This window comes from Micrasema longulum, unplaced genomic scaffold, assembly GCF_059751315.1.
Source record: "Micrasema longulum isolate JH-2025_06_02 unplaced genomic scaffold, ASM5975131v1 h1tg000416l, whole genome shotgun sequence".
NCBI lineage: Eukaryota > Metazoa > Arthropoda > Insecta > Trichoptera > Brachycentridae > Micrasema > Micrasema longulum.
In genome coordinates, this window is record NW_028277616.1 from 484159 (window position 1) to 500168 (window position 16010).

Here is a 16010-nt window from a genome sequence, read left to right on the forward strand (position 1 = left end):
CGCATCCTCAAGACGCTAGTTATAGAAGGCTGCTGCGTCCATTCTGGGACTTCAATGTTAGTTATAAAATCGAACCACCTTCTACCTAATATTCTTCTTAAGCACTTACTCTCAAAACTCATTAGTTTGGTGTTTTGAGCTTTGGTAAGGTGCCAAGATTCACACCCATATAGGAGAACTGGCATTATACAAGAGTTGAATAATCGTAAAAATAAAAAAATAAAAAATATATTCATCGTTGCTGCTTACGACCAGCTCCACCTTTCGACTAATTGGTTGATCCCGTTCCGCCAAAAATCACCCGGCCTGGTGCCGAAGAAGTTGTTGAGACAGTTTTAGAGGTCTTCTTCGTCGTTGAAGGTAATGCTCCTCATTTGGTTCGACATAGAGCGAAACAGGTGGTAATCTCTTGGCGCCAGATCCGGAGAGTGTAGCGGTTACATAAAAAACGAACTTACTTTAGCATTCCCACAATTTGAGTATGGAACTGGCGATACGCGGCATGGGCATGCTCGTTGGTTACATCAGGGTTTTTGCTGCTATCGTAATCGTTTGTATATCCATCGACGTTTTCAAAAATGATTTTATGATCAATCAAGTTTGTACGACCTAAAAAAGTCAAATCAGTGTTCAAATACATCACCAACTCGCCATTCAGCTATCTTTTGCTGTCGCATTTTTATTTACTGCTTAAAATAATATTCCAAAGGATAAAAAAACGGTATAAAGATGGGTACCCCAGGGACAATACATTATTTTTAATGTTTTTAATAAATCTGCCTCGTAGTGCAGTTAATGGTTGGCACGTTTGTAATAATTTCTGGCAAGATCAAAAGTTTAACAATGTTTAACTATGTCTAAATGCTTGCAGACTGGCTGGAATTCCACCCTAGGGAGTTATTCATATATAAATTAATTTCAAATTCATTAAAATTTCAAATAGTTCTCATTTGTCGTGGTGTGATGGCCTCGTGGTGTGATGGTCAGCGCGTTCGCCTACCATGCGAGAGGTCTCGGGTTCGATTCCCGACATGGTTGATATGAAATATTTATTTAAAAGGGTGTTTTTACACTAAACATATTTCATGGTTCAACAATTTTTTACATTTTTTTTTGCACCACAACAGGCCAGGAGGCCTAATTACAGTGGTGAATTACATCACAGAGCACCCAGGCTTGAGAAAATTCACATTTTAATTTTTTGTGTTCTCACCGCGCATCGAACCCGGAACCTTCCGTGCGTGAGTCAAGCGTCTTGACCACTACACCACGGAGGCCGCCAATGCTTGAGTATGGCTAACAATGTTTGAGTATTTCCAAATACTTGCAGACTGGCTGGATTTCCTCCCTAGGGGGATTGGCTGGATTTCCTCCCTATATTCATATTTAAATTTATTTCAACAGAGAGGGAAAACATTTTTGAGAAGGGAATATGGAAGTCTAGGCATTTACTGGGCTTATGACTCCATATTCCCTTCTCAAAAATGTTTTTGCTCTCTGTTGAAATAAATTTAAAGATCAAAAGGTATTTAAACGGTGATCGATGCAGATAGCGCAGATTTTTTTCTTGCACTTTCTCCGCTTAAAAACACAATACATTACCAAGAAGAATGGGCATCCACTCGTAGTAAGAAATGTGCTGATAAGCTGCAATGTTGATTCTTCGAGCTTCCTGGAAAAGTCTCTCGTCATTCCAGTGTGGGTTGATTGTCTTTAAACTACGGGCAAGGCGATTGTGTTCCCTCACAAAGACAATTTGCTGAATAGCCAACTGTGGATTTTGATTGGATCGGGAATCACCTGTAAAAAATGATAAAATGTACCTCAATTATAATAACACTTCAAAATGATTTTTGGCTCACAAGTACCCATTTTTATTTATTTATTTTCTTCAGCCTTCTATCCTCCACTGCAGGATATAGGCCTCTTTCATACCCTTCTATTTCTTCCTGTAGGTTGCTGTTTGCAGCCAATTTTTATCGCCCACAGCAATTATGTCATCGGACCATCTTTTTTGAGGTCTTCCGATTGATAACAAGTTTGCATTTATAAAAATTGAACAAAAAATACGCCAACATGAAATATCTTTTGCCTAAATGCCTTTTTATAAAATGGAAATAATAAAATATCTAAAGTACAACATCAAACCATTACGCCGCTGCCCCGTAAGGGTAGGCAGAGAAGATAGAACCCCGTATCACCGTCTTTGTATACAGATCTCGCTTCTACATTCACACATCTTCTCATTCACGCGCGCCGATTATTCCGACTTTTGACATATCCATCTTTAAGTATTTGTTGGTATTTTTGGTTTGTATTTCTCGGTCTTCCTGTATTTCTGCAGCAATCAACATTCGTATCTATCTTTCGCCGTCCATTCGCTTTACCTGTCCAAATTGGCTTTAGTCAGAAATGTAACACAGAGCACCTTGATTAATTTTGTCGATAGTGCTTATCTCAGCCTTACATAATGTACGGATCTCAACATTTGTGCATTTATCGTACAAATCGTTCAAAATACCCGTTAAACTATTTTTAATAAAAAATATGTCGAATTCAAAAGAGGTTAGTGGCATATTTTACGTTGTAATCAGTATTTGAGTAAAATTTCACGACTTTTATGGTAAAACTGATATTTATTTATACTTTTACATTGTTTTGTTTTTTTTTTTATACAGAATAATGCTCCCTCACTGGGGTGTCCCGTGCCGAGAGAAACATTTTACAAAATGTGAAACATGCCTAGAAACGTAAAAATAATATTGACTCCATATATATGTTCGGCATACTAAATGGTATAATCGATGTTCCATCATTACTGGGACAAGTAAAATTCAATATTCCGACTCGTAGATTGAGAAACAATGAAGTACTGTTCATCGATCAGCATAGAACAAACTATGGCCTTAATTCTCCAATGACCCGTCTTTGTCGTATTGTTAACTCAAGACAAGATCTAGACTTTTTTGGTTTAAGTTTACAACGATTTAAACGAGCACTAAATAAATAGTCCAGATCTTGTCTCGATGTCCCTTATATTTGTCAATGCTTCTTTTCTTTTTTTAAAATATTTTAAACTATTATTTTATTGTAATATGTAAACCCTATAAATTATATACATGGGCAATGTCCGTTAATAAATAAATAAATAAATAAATAAATAAATAAATAAATAAATAAATAAATAAATAAATAAATAAATAAATAAATAAATAAATAAATAAATAAATAAATAAATAAATAAATAAATAAATAAATAAATAAATAAATAAATAAATAAATAAATAAATAAATAAATAAATAAATAAATAAATAAATAAATAAATAAATAAATAAATAAATAAATAAATAAATAAATATATAAATAAATAAATAAATAAATAAATATATAAATAAATAAATAAATAAATAAATAAATAGATAAATTAATAGAAAAATAAATAAATAAATAAAATGAAAAATAAATAAATAAATAAATGCATAAGATTAGCTATTTAACAAAGTTAACATAATTAAAACAATAAAAAAACGGAATTAAACCAATTAACCTAATTGTAATTAACATAATAAACAATAAAAAACTAAAATATTCATAAAAAAACATAAACAATTTATATAGACCAATAGAACAAATTTCATCAACAGTGCAAACATTTTACCTATTTGGTTTGATCCACTCATCGATCCGTGCGCAACCCACCGCCACTATCCATTTCTTAATAGCAATTTTATATTGTGAGAACTTACAAATTGTCTTCATGGATAATGAAAGTAGATTGTACACTTAACCGGGTAGTAGATCAATCCTCTTTGACCGAAGGTTGTATTTATTTTTTTGCAGCATCAGGGTGGAGTATCTAGTAACTCTTGTTTTTATAACGAAAGGTAGAGAATGATGTTTACGTGCGTATAGTAACAAAGTTTTTACATAAAGTTGTTTTATATATTTGATATTAAGATTTTAAAAGATACCCGGGGAGCTAGTTCTGAATGGGACTTTTAAGATAATTTTTATTCAAGCTTTTTGTGCAATTATTATTTGCTTGATCAGTGTGTCTATGTTTATTCTGCATCAGGTCATAAACGTCTGAAATATTAATTCAAAAGGTTTATTTATTTATTTTCATAAGCCACATATTTATTTATAATTATACCTGTTTTGTAGCACACGTTCTCGTTGTCAGAATTACACGGGCAGTTGGCATCCTTGTTAGTTTCAGTCGGAGGGTAAAACTTGGTACCCCTTTTCTCCATCTTCATTTCACCATTCGTCATTGTTCTTAAATCTTTGGCCATATCTTCGCTAATGCCATACACGTTTGAAAGATCCATGTATGCTGTTACAGTATTGATCTGAAATAATGATTAGATATGAAAAATTCAAAACAGTTTCTCTGAATCAATATGTATATTTTTTTGGCCCGTTTAAGTTGGATTCGTTTCGACATTTCGGGTACCATTGCAGGGTAATTCGGGGTAAAAACACATGTTTTGTAGAAAAAGTATGTGTTCATGAACTATTAATTTGTACCGTGTCGCAGTCGGCAGTAGACACATTCCGCGTCATTTTTGTAATGTGTAGTACCGGGAACTATGGTCCCGTTACTATGGGAAGTTACCATTTATCTTCAATTTTATCTACAAAGTAAAATTCAGTTTTCTGTATGAAAAACAGAATATGAATACACTTTTATCTTCTAAACATTTTCAATTATAGGATACCGACGAAGTTACTTTAAATGTTTATGTAAATATACTAATTTTCGTACACAAATATCGTTTTTTCTTTATAGACAGTCGAAGATAACTCTGTTAACTTTCCATTGTAATCGGGGCCCTGATTGAGTTTAATTTCAGCCGTCGCGCGTCGTCTCTGTTTATGTAATTTATCGATCCTCCGCGAACAAGTCGTTGTAATACACTTGTTTTATTTTTATTTTTTATTTTACTTATTTGGAAAACCAACAGCTATCTTATATATATATATAACAAAACAAATAAATATAGATCTTCAAATATGGGCAGAATGGTGAATGTTACACAGTGTGTAAAGTGGCCACTTAAACCAGCCAATGACAGGTCATAAGCCTAGTAGATAGCCTAGACTTAGCCTAGACTTCTATATTACCTTCTCTAAAACTGTTCTTCATCTCTGTTGTAATATGTTAAAATATTTTTACTTTAAAAATTCTCATTCTACCGTTAATAATAATATTTTAAACATATTTTGTAAAGGTTGTCTGAGTCTTTTGTTTAGTTTTGTCTGGAAGTTTATTTTATAATTTCAGTCCATGGTTTATTGGTCTCGTTTTAGAAGGTTGTGTATGATGTTTTTCTTATATTCTCGTATTGTGTCCATGTTTACTACAACTTTTTAAAAGTTTAAGATCTTCGTCTACAATTACATCAGTGGCTAATTTATGAATAAATTTCAAGTATTCTAGTTTAAAGAGTTCAGTTACATTTAATTGCTTAGTTTGATCAAATAGTTCTTTAGTTGCTGTTAGATAGGGGAGATAATATGCTAACTTTAATATTTTATTTTGGTGTCTTTGTAGTCTGATTAAGTCATTGTGATTTCCTGTTCCCCATAGTAGTTGCATATAACATATGTTAGTTTTTACATAGGCTTCGTACACTATATTTTTTCCGTTTTTGGAACAACAACAAGTTTGAAGTTTTTGATTTACAAAAAAAGACTCGATAATGTCGCCTCATTGCTAATTAAATTGTTAATATGAATTGTCCATGTCAATTTTCTGTCTATTGTTGGTCCTAAATATTTAACATCTTTAATTTCAGTTAGTCGTTCATCATTTATGTAAGCATCTACTGTATGTCATTTTTTCAAAGATTCAAAATGGATAATATTGCATTTTTTTTCATTAAGTGTAAGTAAGTTTGTATTTGTCCATTTAGTCAACATGGTAAGGTCTTCGTTTATGTCTTTTTTAGTAAATGCGTCAGTTTGATTTTTGTAAAATAGTCCTATGTCGTCGGCATACATAATTATTTTTAATTTAAAATTGTACAGTGATAAGTCATTAATATATAAAATATATAATAGTGGACCCAAAATCGATCCTTGTGGTACTCCAAAATTTACTGTTTATATTTCGCTTTTTTGTTGTTGTTTACATATGTATACTGCTTCCGATTTGCTAAGTATGATTTGAGTAGTTTATTCTGTGGTGTGTTGAGCCGAGAACCATGTTGAGTTTAATTTCAGCTGTCGTCTCTGTTAATGTTATTTGGGTTTATGTTTATCGACCCTCCACGAATACACTTGTTTATATTGCAACGACTTGTTTGTGGAAGATCTATAAATAAAAATTTAGTTGAAGTTTGAAAGGGTTTATCCGAAATTGTGTCCCCAAATCCGCAATATTCCATTCACAAAATCCATTGCCACCGGCTAGGCTACTACGCAATTGAAATAGTATTCGATTTATCTTACTTGCTTGGCAGGGACATTATCCTGACCGCATCCCATGTCTACGTCTGTGACGGTTCTGGTGAAGTTCATGCAGCGTTGTCCAGCCTTGCCCAGCGTAGTGTCGTTCTCAGGAATCTTAATTGGGTAGCAGAACCGACTATTATTTGGTACATATTGACCGTCGGTCGTACAGCAACTGATCTCTACAACAACGGCAAGCGCCCAGGCATATTTGAGAGAAACAGGTTCGATTCTCAAGTCCAGTTAAAAGATAGTGAACTATTTGGACCACTCACCTCCGTCACGATCTCTCAACAGTGACATGTCGTGAGCCATGAATTGTCCCCATTGCATGATATTGATTGGCCACAATTGGTTCTCATCTGCTCCGACGGGGAAAAGTTCTGTCCTGATTTCCCTGGCTGGAGGAAGTGGGCTCGAATCTGTGGCTCTTCGTGGTTTTCGAAGACCTTAATAATGATTACAAATAAAAGCATTTCAAGTTAATAAAGATACTTATTTAATTAATAATTGGTTAATAAAGAAACAGATTAGTTTCTCCAGGGTTTTTTCAGTCAACGCCAAATAAATTTTCGTAATAAGATAAATGTAGAATTATTGGGTCATATCAGCATATCACTATGATAACGATTTCTACTATAAAACTAATAAGATTTTTGATTCGTGTCTTTCAATAAAGACGAAATTATGAATTTAAAGTTTTATTTATTTATACATACACTTCATATTTTACAAAACGGCACAAAAAACACTGTTACAAATTTTTCTTGTATTGGGAGTAGGCTCGGTATATGCAGGGTCGGCAAGCCAGAAATATTAGTTACAATCGGTTCCTAATTCCTGTTCTAAGAAACCGATTTTTTGCGGCAAATATGGTTATCGAATATGTTTCCAATAAATAACAATAATATTGGAGAAATCGAAAAACAACTATAGCTCAAAAGAGAAAAAAAATTAAATACGTAATATAAAAATAATTTAAAAAAAAGTTATGTATAACGTTTTTATTTTATAATATTAACTGTGACTATGACGAGATAAATAATAATTGCTATGAAAGTCACAAATATAAAATAGAAAAAGTCCAAAATATTTTTTTTAAATGTCTATCGTTCAGAAATATTTAATAATTATGATGAAACGAGACGACATTTTAAGAGAGACTCCTTGAATAGTAGACGACAGATTTCTGACTTAATGTTTTTATTCAAGCTGTTTAATGGCATTACTGACTGCCCTAATTTACTTAGTTTAATTAATTTCCATGCAACCTTTAAACGTACCCGACACACCAAATTATTTTACTGTGCTGACGTAAACACCAATGCAGTAAAAAGTTCACGCATACATAAAATTTGCAACTTGTATAATAACATTATTGGAGCTAATGCGAGTGACATATTCAACTAGAATTATAATCAATTCAAAAGGGAAATAAGCGACAGCATGCAGGCATTGTCGTCGTGGGTGAGTAATGATGGGTAAAAACAATATTATTTTTATTTTGAATTTACAAAGGTACAAACATTTCATTTTTCGTTTTCCAAATTCTATTCTTGTAAATATATACTTGTGACACATGACGTATATTGGTAATTATAAATTTGAAATAGTTTTTAGCCTAGTATTAAGTATTTAATATATTATAACCGGATTATTGTGTATATGACTGTAGATTTCAATAAGTAAATAATAATAAAATAAAAAAAAAACAATAATCAATGTTTATAAAATTTTAAATAACAATATTCTCAAAAACAAAAATCAGTCTTTATATATATTTTTTTCTTTCCTTCCTTATTTATACTTATTATTATTTCCACTTTATATCTATTTTTTAATATCGTTTAAACCGTTATTATGTTGCATTATTGATAACTTTGTATGCACCATATTTATATAATTGAAACAATTATGTTTTTATACTATATTCTATTAATTTCAGTAAAATTATTATTTTGTACACTAGTTTATGTTTGTTACAACATAGGTATGATTTATATTCTATTAGTTTTATAAGTTTTTTTTTTTAATTTTCAAATGTTATACTAATTATTTTAATTTACTTTATATTTTGTTGTTATTCAGGGGTCGGCATTCGAAGTTTTACCAATTAAAAATTCTTTAATTTTGTCGATTTTGATTTTTTAAATGTAATAACTTAAGTATATCGTAAAAACATTTCAATTAAAAAAAAAAAATATTGTTCGATGTAGTCACCTTAACACTTTGAGTACCGGCCGAATACACATAGAATTTACCCTGTGCCCGGCCCAATTTTTGTGAAATTTCATGTTTTGTGAAGGGTTTCTTAAAGTGTCATTATTATGAAAATACCGGGTTAAATCAATTAAAACTTCTCATGTTTATTTGAAACCATTTAATTAGTCATTTTTGTATTACAGTTTGCCAACATTGGCTTTTATGGAGAGCCACATTGCGCATTGCAATGATCGCACATATACAGGGCCTCGATCCTTTTTTTGTGCTTTGTATCCCGGAGCTGTATAAACACGTGATTATAATAACCATTTGCTGTGTCCCAGTCCCGTGTTTTCACGTGGTTTACCAGCAGCAAAAAAGTACTAATAAAAGTCACTAGATGTCAATAAAATGCATTTTTTTAGACAGCTGGTAAACCACGTGAAAACACGGGACCGGGACACAACGCATTGTTATATAATCATGTGTTTACACGGCTCCGGGATACAAAGTGTAAAGCGCGGATAAAAGCGCCGAGTCTGTCCAAGAAGGCTTCACACACTGCACGAATGTGGACTGATGGTATTTTGTCCCATTCTGAGCGAAGAACAATTTTTAAGGCATCGACCGTCTCATATTTGCTAGCTGATACTTTGGCCTCTAGAATGGACCATAGGGAAAAATCTATTGGGTTTAAGTCCGGGGAATATGTAGGCCACTGTTGTGATGAAATGAAGCTGGGAACTTTTTCTTGTAAAAAACGTTGGGTTTCACGGGCTTTATGCGATGGTGCAGAGTCTTGTTGAAACGTCCAATGGGTTCTACCGATTTTTTAATTGCCCAAGGTAACAATGCATCATGTAAAAAACACCACTTGCTTACTTTAGAAGATCGCCGTCTACTGTTGGACATGGGGGTGCTTCATGACCTACTTAGTGGACGCCTTGATAGTCCGGCTCTTTTGTCGGAGCTGTCATTAAATGTCCCCGGCTACCGCACCCGTCACACGTCGAGCTCTCTATTTCATGTGCCAGCAGTTCGTACGAACTATGCCCAAAACTCTCCACTTATACGTTTTGTTAGTGAATATAATTTGAACTTTCCCCTTATTGATCCATTTGATTGTAAAAAAATAACATTTAAAATGCGCGTCTTAAAACATACTTTTTTGTCTTATACTTAGTTTCAATAATAAAGTCTTATTTTATCTTATCTTATTTTATTTTATTTTACTATATTTTATCTCTAATTCTTAATATTTTTAATATATTTGTATTTTCGACACTTGACACTTAATATTTACACATTACAATATTTACACACATGTCCACTCTCATCCCAATACTCACCCACCCTCTCACTCACTTACATTCACACAAACACACTAGTATGTATTGTACGTGTATTTAATGTTATTTCTGTGGATATCTGTCATTGGTTTTATTCTCTGTATATTTTATTTGTTGTATTTTTGTTACATATATTACTGTTGATATCCCCAATAAATTAAAAAAAAAAAAAAAAAACATTTTCAAGGTTTTTTTTGTTGATTTATCTTTACGCCCTGTTCAATGAAATCGAGTGGTGAGCGTCCTGTGGCAGTTACCGCGGCCCAAACCATCACTGATGCAGGCGCTTGCATTCGCAGAGCAATTCGTTGGTCTAAATAGTCTTTTAATTTGCATTGTACACCTTTGCTTTTGCTAGGCAAACAGCCTTTTGTGCAGGCGTTAAATCTTGCACTTTTTGTATTTTGTAGGGCTTCAATTGTAGTTCGTTGTTTAATATGCGCCCAATGCTACGAGCAGACACATTGAGTTTTTTCGCCGATTGAACTGCGCTTTGTCGTGGATTACGTTGAATTCTAGCCTTCATCTTTCGGACCATTTCTGTCGATGTTGCTGTTTTTGGATGTTCACCTCCATGACGTTTATTATGCTACCAGTATCATTGCAAGGTGAAATGGTCCGATATACAAACATTTTGTTCACATGTAAATGTCATAGCTCATTAAAAATTGCTAGTTGCAATTTTCCAGTTAAATACAGAGTAATAACACTGTTGAGTTTGAATTCCATTTCGATAACTTATTTTAACTGCGATGTACAACGATATGCTTCGGTAGAATTATTAACAATATAACATACTAACACGTCAAAACATGAGCTCACTGTCATTAGCCGTTTAGTCTGTGTGAAGTTGGCAACACTTCAAGCGCCTACCCCTGTATATATAATAATTATTATTATTATGGATAACTTATATAGCGCCATTTTCGTAATATAATACCTCAAGGGCGCTTTACAAAGTGATTATATAAAGATATAAATTTAATTTTAACTTTTTAATTTAAGAAAAATAATATACTTTGTCACCACATGCTAAGAATTTATTCAAATGATATTTTTTTATTTTTTTATTTATTTATTTTCTTTATTTATTTTCTTTTATTCAGGAAACATACAGTACAGTTACAAAGTTAAATATTTTACACAATTAGACTTAATTCTAATGGACCAGTGAAGTTTCCATATTATAAAGCAATTATATGTAAGGTTAATTATGAAAGTATAAAAAAGAGAAGGAAAAAGAAAAACATAAATGAAAGTTGTTTAAAAATTAAAATTTAAGTGAAAAAGAGATATTTTAAAGTTTGTAGTTTGTAGTGAGTATTTGCAAATGGAAATAATATTAAAAATGAGGAAAATTTTTAAGAGTAATTAAAAATTAAGAATTGAAATAAAGAATGAAAAACATGCTCAGATGTAAAAATAAAATAAAATAGTTATAACATTTTAAAAAAAAAAGGAAAAACATAGAGAACGAGTGGGTTTTAAGTTTCTTCCGAAACATCACTTCACTCTCACAGTTTCGGACCTCTGCTGGGATAGCATTCCATGCCATAGGGCCTGCGACGGCAAATGCACGTTCGCCGAATTTAGTGCGCTGTTTGCGTAGAGGTACAATAACTTTTCCTTTCGACGTAGATGTAGCTGATCTAAGCGTAAGACGTCTGTCAACTAGTTCATCTGGAATGCAGAGTTCCCTTAGATATTCTGGAGCAGAGTTGTGCAGTGACTTATACATAAGCCAACAGAGTTTGTATTCCACCCTCTGTGGAAAACGTAGCCAGTGGAATTCCCGAAGTAGTGGAGTGAGTGAGGTATAGTGAATATATAAATGTAATTTGCAGATGACGATGCGAAAGAGATAAGTATGGAAGAAATTAAAAATGCTGCTAAGTATATGAAGAATGGGAAAGCGCAAGGTTATGATAACATTGCCACAGAGTTTATAAAGGCGGGTGGAGAAATAACTTTTGTATGGCTGCATAAGCTCTTTAACCTATGTTTAGAGGAGAAATACACTCCCCCTGATTGGAAGAGAGCTGTTGTTATGCCTCTATACAAGGGAAAAGGCTCTAGGGTGGACTGCGGAAACTATAGAGATATCAGCCTTTTGAGCGCCGTTGGAAAGATTTATGGCAGAATACTGATTGAGAGAGTAAGAAAAGTGACTAAAGATAGAGTTTGGGATATACAAAGTGGATTTATGAATGGAAGAGGATGTATGGATCAAATATTTGCTCTGCGAAATATGACAGAAAAGTTCCTGGCTAAACATCAGAAACTTTTCTGCGCATTTGTCGATCTGCAAAAGGCATTTGATAGAGTTGACAGAGAGAAATTGTGGAAGGTTTTATCGGAGTATGGAGTAAATGGTAACCTGATAAGGGCTATTGCGTCACTGTATAAGGACAGCACAGCATGTGTGAAGGTGAATGGGTCATTCACATCGTGGTTTAATATTCCGAAAGGAGTCAAACAGGGATGTGTAATGCCTACCCCTACGGGGAAACGGCGTGATGGTTTGTTGTTGTTGTAAATAAATAAAATAAAATAAATGAAAAATTAAGCATTTAAATATCTTTAGTCTGTGATAACAACTTAAAACTATGTATGAAATAAAAAAGAAGATCACATCCGTTAAACATTTGAAATAATTTATGCGGATGCGGATCTTCTAAACTAAGCGGATAATCCGCTGATGCGGAGCTCCGTTTATTCTTAATAATTACAATTGATTCCATTTCAATATCAACAATGACTTTAATAATTAACCAGGTGTTTTAATGTTGATATGATGTACTAGGTACTAGGAATATTTGAATAATTGTTAAAAAATTTCATCATTAATCAAGATGAAAAAATTGCTTATTTAAACAAGTCTAAACAAGGCAAAACATTGTGTGATCAGTTGTATAGGCGAATTAATAATTTTGAATGTTTTACTCCTAATTTGACCCGTAGTATTAGATACATTTTCATACACGTGCAAGAAAAATAAATAAAATATGAGATTTACAAATGAATTGGTTCGAAAATGCCTCTTATTTTTTTTTGTGATGTTATTGTTTTTTTCTTATTTATTGATGACAGAATAAAATACCCCAACTTGAGAAGAATCACATTATTGATTGATTTGGTGATTATTTTTTAGAACTCCATATTTATACTTATAGTATACAAAAATCAAACGCTTATTTGAGTCTACCGAACACTTTATAAAAAAATAAAAAAAAACAAAATTTCTGCGACAGTTGTTTTGCCTTGTAAGGGCATTTTCAAACGAATGTGAAGATTAAATGGATTGAATGTCGTTATATATTTTGCGACCTTATATAGAATCGGGTTGTGGTCCCGTGGCTAGTGTTGCGGACTCACGGATCAGAGGTCCGAGGTTCGAACCCTACTCTACCTCAACTTTATTTCCATTTTCTAATAGTGAGTTATTTACAACTCGTTGAAAATGGCCAGCAAATGGAAATATTTGGGTAAATTATGAGAACGATAATATTTAATTTTTTCTTCTTCAAACTACGAGAAATAAGACGCGTTTTGGTGTGATCGGCGAATTTTTAAGATAATTCTTGAGCAAAAACGACGGACAGCAGCTCAAGCCTAACGGCTTGTTAGCAACTTTTTGTCAAAAATTAAGACTGCATTGATGATCAGCCACCGTATTCAACTACCTTTTTTCTGTTTCCTAAGATGAAAAGGACTATGAAAGAACGACTTTCAGGTAAATATCAAGAAAAAAGATATCCAGTGGAGATAAGTCCGCTTCGTGTTGTAATAGTTTGTTGTTTGTTGTTTTGTTAGTAAGTATTTATACTTACTACTAACTCTAACTAACTCTTTACTGGTGACATCTACCTACACGTAAAATGTTACTTGGTCAATTCTTTGGGTCTTAAATTTACTAATAAAAATGACGATGTGTGTTGGTCAGTTTTACTTGTCAAAAATCTTTGAGCTTCTATTAAATGGTCACATATTTTAAAAACTAAATTTTGTTTAGAGTGTCTGATTGACTTGGCATTTTTACCAGCCAAGTATTATGTTAATACGATACGACAAAGTAAATAATCTCAATTTCGTCATTTTTGCAAATGGTCACCTTTACTTAACCACGATATATCCATATATATGTCCACACAAAAGTAAATAAAGAAAGCGCTATAAACTAACAAATGTAAATTACTGTTCACCATCTTTGAAATGATTAAATAGAGTTGATTTATATATTTTTTTAAAGGAATAAATAAAATTACTTTGTTTTATGAACCACTAGTGGTAGTTCAATTGTGGATTTTTATTTTTTGCAGGCGACTACACTTTGCTTCATTTGTTCGGAACACCACCCTCTGGGGAATTTACGTACTTAATCCACGCTGACAAAGTGTTCTTTATGCGCTCTAGCGTTTAGAATACCAGCCCAGGTCTACAATGGGTATAAACAGCGTACCTATTTAATGAGAAACGGTCTGTAAAAAAACAGCAAAATTTTCGCTGTTCGAACAAAGAAAACTTGACTAAATTAACTAAAGAAAAAAAATCACGTTATACAGATACAAAACATTTAAGTATGTAAGAGAAAATTCTCGATGGAAGTTCATTGTAATTTATTATGTAAATAAAAGACGAGTGATACTTTATTCCACAAATTTGGAATATCCAGTGACTGGTTTCATCGCTTTCGCGACATCTTCGAGACTGATATCTTTATTAAGGAGTTCAAGTAAAAAAACAGAGGTAAGGATAGATAATTCAAAATTATATCAAAGTAAATTAAATAAAGTTATTTTTATCTTAAGAATCACTATCAATTTTCCGGGTTAACAAATGAGTTGATATAATGCTTTTTTTATGAGTTTAAGAAAAAAAAACAAATAGTTAAACTAATTAAAATAGCATTATTTCAACTCATTAGTTAACCCGTAAAAAAATTGATAGTGATCCTTCAGATAAAAATAACTTTATTTAATTTACTTTTATTTAATTTTGAATTCTCTATCCTTACCTCTATTTTATATAAATACATTGAACACCTTAATAAAGATACCAGTCTCGAAGATGTCGCGAAAGCGATGAAACTGGTCACTGGATATTCTTAATTTGTGGATTAAAGTATCACTCGCCTTTTATTTACATAATAAATTATATAGATACATATGGAATATTAGAAAAATCAACATTTTAAACATATTTTTGGAGTGTTTTGACTAGTTTCAACAAAACAGTGATTCGAAGAAAATTGAAATTATTTTACCATCGGCATAAGAAGGAGGAAGAAGTCTAGAGTACGTGGAGTTAGGTACTCCCCAATCTGAGTGGGCCAAGTTGTTGCAGGATCCGTCGAAACTACGAAACTTTTTGGTAGCGTCACAGGGAGGGATCACTCGGCCGCAGCAAGGAGGCACAAACTTCTCATTCCTGAAATAAAAACATGATAATAAGGAATATCACTAAAAAAATGGCATTTACATGACTACATCGTACGAGTGATGAAATAATGATAAAATTCAAGAGATCAACCTTCAACTACTAACGTCTTTGGGCAATCAACTTTTTTGATTCAACTGGATCCACTTTATCTGAACTCCGGCATTACAAAAATTTGATTGGAGATTTCACTACTTTTTTAGCAACAAGTTTTGGGGAAGGGGTTATGGTGGTAGTCTTTACCGTTTTTGATACTAAAAAAAGCAATCTTTTGGAGGTAAGGTTAATTCGATTTTATTATTTTATTTTTATTATTTATAAATTTATTGCAAAAAAAAAATACATACTTAATAACAGGGAATCTATATAAAACCAATTAATGTAAAGTGAAAACGGAGTGTTCTCTGTTTCTAATAGTCTCCATCTAACATGGCACAGCCTGTTCTAAGATGGAGATTTTCTATCTTTAGAGCATAAGTCAGCGGCCTCCGTGGTGTAGTGGTCAAGACGCTTGACTCACGCTCGGAAGGTTCCGGGTTCGATTCCCGGTGAGAACACAAAAATTA

At 32.6% G+C, this 16010-nt stretch overlaps 1 protein-coding gene across 1 annotated transcript in view; it reads right to left on the bottom strand.

Annotated features, from left to right (window-relative positions):
* Positions 1–16010, bottom strand: part of LOC148281723 (immunomodulatory peroxidase-like) — a 31668-nt gene that overhangs the window by 10660 nt on the left and 4998 nt on the right. The window contains exons 2-7 of the mRNA XM_088226256.1: positions 15272–15435; positions 6733–6906; positions 6458–6639; positions 4155–4353; positions 1603–1800; positions 459–609 (exon numbers count right to left, since the gene is read on the bottom strand). Coding sequence (XP_088082382.1) covers positions 459–609; positions 1603–1800; positions 4155–4353; positions 6458–6639; positions 6733–6906; positions 15272–15435 — 1068 coding nt within the window. The remainder of the gene's footprint in view (positions 1–458; positions 610–1602; positions 1801–4154; positions 4354–6457; positions 6640–6732; positions 6907–15271; positions 15436–16010) is intronic.